Source organism: Dendrobium catenatum, unplaced genomic scaffold, assembly GCF_001605985.2.
Source record: "Dendrobium catenatum unplaced genomic scaffold, ASM160598v2 fragScaff_scaffold_1021, whole genome shotgun sequence".
NCBI lineage: Eukaryota > Viridiplantae > Streptophyta > Magnoliopsida > Asparagales > Orchidaceae > Dendrobium > Dendrobium catenatum.
The window spans coordinates 2,158,463-2,165,098 of record NW_021319483.1 but is presented as its reverse complement, the minus strand read 5'-3'; the positions used below and the strand labels follow the sequence as shown (position 1 = coordinate 2,165,098).

The following is a 6,636-nucleotide window of genomic DNA, read 5'->3' as shown; positions in this document are numbered from 1 at the left end:
TTTAATTTTTTTTTTTTTTTTTTTTTTTTAAGATAATTTATTTATATTGGTAGGTAAGAAAAGTTATTGGCCTGTGGCTGATCAGATTTTAAAAACTTATCAACATAAGAATTTTCTACCAAAATTATCCATAGCACAGTGCTAAATTATGTTAGATAAATCTTACGAATAAATGTTATTATATTTATAGATTTTTTTCTTTTAAATTTTGTCCTTACAGTTCACATTTAGCCTGATTGTATGGACTTTATGCAATTATGCGGATGCTTTTTAAAAGGGAAATTTGAATGTATATGCGGGCCCTTGTATATGCGCCCTTGTATATGCTCCCTAATTTGGGAAATTATATACAAGGCTTTTAAAACCGGACCGGTCAATGAACCGGAAGAAGGAGGGGTTAGTGTTTGATGGTTCGACTGGGGTCGAACCGGATGACGTAATAAATATTTATTATATTTAAATATTATAATAATGACACAATTATTTATAAATATATAACAAAAATTGAAAAAAATTATAATACTTTTACTTATATAATAGTGAAATGTTAGCCAAATAAATTCAAATATTTAAATCTAAATGAAAATCATATAGGATCAATTAGAGTTTTAAAAATAAATACAATTAAATCTACTAATTTAGTAATTTTTTTACTAATTTAATATTTTTAACTTTAACATTATACATTAGACGTATCTCTAACTTATATTTTTAGTAATATAACTAATTAATTAGAATTATTAACTTAGAAAAAAAAAAAAGACTAAGCCTGAAAAAAAAAATAAATGCCATGTCCCGCCGCCTATGTAAAGCCTTCTCGCCTAAGAAAAAAAAAAGCTTTTTGTCCCACACCGTGAAAGACCAAAATATTTTGCTTTATATAATAAGACCTTTGGAAAAGGTTAGAAACTGTGTTGTTTGCTCTGGCCGGCTTGCTCTGGCCGGCAGTTGTGCCTATAAGGCTAGTAATAACTATTTTATTAAATAATAATAAAACTATTTTGATTTAATAGATAATTAATCACTCATAAGTCATAAATATACTTAATTAATAATTATTAATAAAGTCAGGGGGGGCACGTGCCCCCATGCTGCATGGCCCTACCTCCGGCAAAGATACTGCACAGTCGTCGTCGACGCGAAAATGGTTATGAGAAATCGGAGCCGGTTGAACCGGCGGTTCGAACGGTCCGAGACCGGTTCGACGCAGAAACGGTTCTCAGGCGAACCTTAACCGGCCGGGCAGCCGGTTCGCGGTTGAACCGGCCGGTCCGGTTTTAAAAGCTTTGACGAAAACTCACATCAACAGGAGAAATTATTCTGTGCGGAGTCCAAATGAGAAGAAACATTCGGACATGTTAGTGGTGTATTAAATTTTTGTACACTGTGCACATTCACAGTCCTGATGACTCTTTCCATTCGGACTCTGCACAGAATAATCTCTCCATCAACTGACCAGCGTGAGTTGCATTATAACAATGATTTAGAAAGCAATATAAAAAAGTTGCATCAAACAAGACTCTCAGACCCCAATAGGTTGTAAAGAGACCTAGTAACATGCAAGTAAAAACCAAGGCTATGAAAGAGAAAATACATGAATATATACAAAAATACTATATTAGTTGACGAAAAAAATACATCTAGTACACAACTGATCTTATTACAAAAATCAAAATGAATATGAAAGCAGAGAAATATTGTTTTAAATAACCAATCAGCTATAAAATCCTACTGATGAGTTGGGAGCAGAAATGTGCTTTCTTACTGAAACTATGGCTTCATTTGGAATGGCTTTCTTATTGCTTCTTACAGTAATTTTTTAATACAAAAATTAAAATTTTGATACTAGAATGTTGCTTTAAGAAACCGTCCCAAAAGAAGCCTATGAACGGCTTTCTTACTGCTTCATAAAGCAACTTTCTAGTACAAAAATTTAAATTTTTGTGCTAGAAAAAGATGTTACGAAGTAGAAAGAAAATTGTCCCAAACGAAGCCTATATCTTTGTCCGTATTGCTGTGAAATCTGAAAAGTATCCTCCACTGTCAAACAGCAAGCTTCATAGCAGTGTCAAAATTATCTAAATCTGTTGTGTGCCCTTCTACAACTTTGGTTGGAGCCCTAGCTTTCAACAACATTTCTTGGTATTCATTTTCTGGTTTAGACAAAGCAACAATTGCCCCACCAGCTCCAATAGAGGCCTCCCCATTGTGTATAACAATGGTCCTGATTACTATATTCAGATCAAATGTTTGGTTATATGAAATGAATCCTATTGAGCCTGAATAGATGCTTCTGGATGAACTTTCAATAGAATCGAGAATTTCCATTGATCTTAACTTTGGAGCTCCAGTCATCGAACCTCCAGGAAATGCAGCTTTAATGCATTCAATAGGGCTTGTGTTTGAATTCTTCTTCCCTTGAACTGTACTAACCAATGTGTGGACGGTTGCATAAGACTCAACTTGCATCAACCGAGGCACACAGACGCTACCTGGTTCGCAAACCCGGCCGAGATCATTCCTCAAAAGATCAACTATCATAAGATTTTCTGCTTGGTCCTTTTCACTAAAAACAGAAATGAAAAAAAAAAGTTTGAGTAACAGGTGAGGTACAAGAAATTGTCTAAAAAAGGTGGTAGCAATTTTTTAAGGTGATGGAAGGCATTTGTTATTTAATGCTTTAGTTTGTGAATGAGAAACTATTATAGCACTGTAAGATTAAAAAGTTCAAACAGAAAATGGAAGAGAAACAGCTCTGAAAACAGGAATTGGGGGCTTAGAAATGATATGAAATTATATTTTTTTTTTTACGATGCAGGCATGCAGCATTGAATAAGAACCGCATTTCCTCAAGATATAACACAGCTTGAATATCTAATCTGCAGGACAAAGCTAGCTAGTTTTAAAGATGAAAATATATTAATCTGAAAACAAGTTCATCAATCTTTTATGCTGCCGGCCTAGGAGGGGTTGGCTAGACCGGTTCAGTGCTATAGCCGTCGGCCCAAGCATGGGGCGGAACCAAGGAGGGGGGCGGAAGCCCTAGTGGGGCCCTCTACTTAATTAAATTGTGTTTAGGAGGGAAATTTTGAATTAGGGTCTGTTTAGGGATTTTGTAAGCTTCCTTTGGCTTTAATTAGTCCTTTGGAGGCTAGGGTTGAGGGCATCTTGAGATTTGCTGAATTTTGAGATCTAGGGTTTGTTTTGTGTGGGCTCTAGGCTTTGCTAGAGATTTAGAGAGTTGTTTCTTCCTCTCAAATTGAAGAAACTTGTATCTTGCTTTGTTTTTCTTATTCGTGGATTGAATTAAAGTATTTCTTTTGTGTTTCCTCTCCAATCTACTAAATTTCCTGCATGATCTTTGCTGATTTCTCTCTGAAATCAGCCTTTTTTTCTCGCTGTTTTTGTCAATCCTTGCTAGGTTTGCTTGCGAACTCAAATATTACCCTTAGGGCTATTTGCGAACTCAAGTACTTCCTATCACAATCCCCCTATCCTAAGAACTTATCATGAGATGACACTATTATACCGGAAAGAAGATTTCAGTTAATAAAAGTCGAAAAATAAATTTCTACCCATAAGAATCAGCTCTTTTTTATTCCAAGAAAAATCTGACGTGCTAGCAGGTCAGCAGGTAGGGGAGAACTGGAAGAGGGATAGGTGCAATTCAGCATCACAAAGAACCTAACAGTGCAGATTGGTAAAGGAAAACTATTCATTAGTATGCTCACCTGTACTCCAGTTGTAACCTAAGACATTCATCTTCCTCTGATGTACTCCCACGAGCAATAGTTCCCTTGATAGGCTTTGCTTCAAGTATTCCAGATTCATGCAGCCTCAGAAACCTCTCAGGAGAGGAGCAACAAATGCATAAATTTTCCCTTGAAAAATTAAGCCAAGCAGCATATGGGGCAGGATTTGCCTCTCTCAAATCAAGATAAATATTCAGAGCATTTATGGTGGCAACTCTCATTCTCATCTGAGTTGTGAGGCATAACTCATAACTATCTCCTTCTCTAATAAATCCCAAACACTTCTCAACATCTTTGATATACTGATGCTTTGATTTATCAACAACAAAGGTTCCTCTGCATTGGGCAGATCCTCCTTGCGTTTTCTGCATTTTCAACTTTCTAGAAGCTATGCCTTTCAAGCTAAGAAGCTTCTTTTCAGTTTCACTAAACCACGAGTTCTCTTTGCAACTTTGTCGTACAAAGTTAGAACCAGAATGAAATTTGTCATGTATTTGCAGGATATAAACATCCCCATTGCTATGATCAACAGCTAAAATATTATCCGCAAAGAAGAAACAGGCATCAGGAGCACTCGACTTGAATCTGTTAGATGATGCCCCACATTCAATTTTGAGATCATACCTGCTTGATTTAAGTTAGATTAGTAGCTTCGTGCAAAGTTTTATAACAAGGAGCATAATATAAAACTGAAATTAAAGTCTTTCAACAATAGTATATGTAAAAAAAAGGACCAAAACCGCCATACTACTAGAAATTATCAAACTATACGGTCCAACAGCTAACATGAGTGGCAAATTCGGATATTTAAGTTTTTTCCACAGAAATGCCGCCTACCAAATTAAATCTACACATGCTAAAGGCAAATCTGACCATAACAACGCAAAAAGGAATAAACGAGATATTCTTTCATGGCACTTAAAACAAGAGATCAAGACAGCATGCAACACAGAATTTAAAAACATACCCAATGTAACCAATAAACCCACCGCAAAAGTCAAACGGCAAGCCTTCGAAGTCCTCTTTATCATAATGAAATGTCCGAAGTTCCTGGGCGAGGAAAAAAAAGGAGAAAAATCAACATCAAAGCATTCTTTTTAGGAGAGCATTATTTGCAGAGGGTAAGCTAATGTTTAGAGAGTTTCATCGAAGGAAAAAAAAACAGAACTTAGTGGCTGGAAATACAGAAATTTGACGACAGTCTAAAATTATAATAAATTGTTTATATTTTAAGAAAGGCAAATCATCATACGCTACAAACTCTGGCAATCAAGAATCAATAATAATATCATAAACTGATCCTTTTACAAAAATCAAGTCAATGTTCTGGATCTAAATATAAATCAGATGTCAAATATTAAACTTCACCTTATCAAGAAAATCAAATAGACCATCTTCAAGAAACTTTGTTTTCACAGAACCATGGACATCTTGAATTGATAAATATCCTCCAGATTTGCTTGTCATTTCACTAAAATATAAAAAACAAGAATTGATGTAAAAATTCTCAAAGCATTTATTATGAAAGATGGGCTGCTTTAAGACATATTTGGATGAACCCATTATATTTTCTATACGAACCTTCGCTGTGATATTTTATATGTTATTTGCTTCCACAATGAACCGCCTTTACCACCCATAAATGAAAAACGTGACCGGCCCTGAAATAGAAGTCATGCCAACTTAAAAGTAAGCAAGAAATTTTCAATAAGAAAGCAGATGGTTTTGAATAACTCCTAAGCTACATATGGACAATATGGGCAATATAGCGGCACGTGCAAAAGATAACTTTTTACATTCACCAGAAATTGCATAAAGAGTTATTATTCTCTTCATTATAAATCAAGAAAATGTTGAACTCTATTTCAGAAGTTTTCAAACTACATGAAGAATTAAGAAAGTTCAATCCTCCTGTTAAGCTGAGTGACGCTAAATAGAACAAATACCAAAATCATCTCTTAAACAGATCAAATAAACTTATTGGCATCTTAAGCAGTTTAGCATATGACGGTTTTTTTTTTAACAGTGACTTCAACTTTCATGTTGATGGTCTTGGAGTGGGACGATCAAAAGTATAGATTTGGGGAGGAGGCTAAAGAATACAACTAATTTCTAAATGGGTGAGTTGCGGAGGAAACGAGAGGTTGCAAACTCAAGTTCCTTCCCCAGGAATATTTTTCCACGGGCTAGATTACATCAGCAGAGATGGCAGAAATGCGAATCTGAGTAACAATGCCTTGGTCACAAAAGAGAGAGAGAGATAGAGAGAGAGAGAGAGAGAGTCTTCATTTAGTTTTTTATTTTAACCAGATCTTCTTTCTATCTTTTCACATGATATTTATAGGCACCTCCATTGAAGAGTCTTAATTTTGTTTTTTATTTGAACCCTTGTTTTTCTTTAAACGTTGCTTGTGTGAATCCTTTGAATGTACCATTGTCTCATATGTCACCTTCAGGACCGTATATTGCTGATGCTGAGTATCCTTGCCACTACTAGTAGTGTCCGTTACACATGTATAGGGTGTCATTTTTAGTACTAGAGAAGTCTTGAATTTTCTTGAGGGAGTGCCATGTATCCTCTAGCAACCACTTTCTAACTTTTAGTGTTTAAATTCCCAATGTTCATTGAGTTGGGAGGAGCATTTTAAGCTACAAATGATGGTTAGTTGGGCCACGAGGCTGCTCATTAACTACTTCAAGCTTAAGCTAATTGTAATGGCCATATGGTTCTATTATATTATTTTGTTTCGTTCCTAACAATTGGAAAAATGTGAAACTAAGCTTTATAATTGAAATTTTTTAGGCTTGGGATTTCGGCCTAGTGTGGGCTCCGAAAATTCAGCCCCGACCTCCACTCGCTTGATTTCTTTTTTTTTTTTTGGCG

At 35.4% G+C, this 6,636-nt stretch overlaps 1 protein-coding gene across 1 annotated transcript in view; it reads right to left on the bottom strand.

Moving 5' to 3' along the window:
* Positions 1–1,591: 1,591 nt before the first annotated feature.
* LOC110110119 (aminodeoxychorismate synthase, chloroplastic) overlaps positions 1,592–6,636 on the bottom strand; it is a 41,625-nt gene continuing 36,580 nt past the window's right edge. The window contains exons 9-13 of the mRNA XM_020841439.2: positions 5,334–5,413; positions 5,121–5,223; positions 4,720–4,802; positions 3,732–4,376; positions 1,592–2,566 (exon numbers count right to left, since the gene is read on the bottom strand). Coding sequence (XP_020697098.1) covers positions 2,044–2,566; positions 3,732–4,376; positions 4,720–4,802; positions 5,121–5,223; positions 5,334–5,413 — 1,434 coding nt within the window. The 3' untranslated portion in view covers positions 1,592–2,043. The remainder of the gene's footprint in view (positions 2,567–3,731; positions 4,377–4,719; positions 4,803–5,120; positions 5,224–5,333; positions 5,414–6,636) is intronic.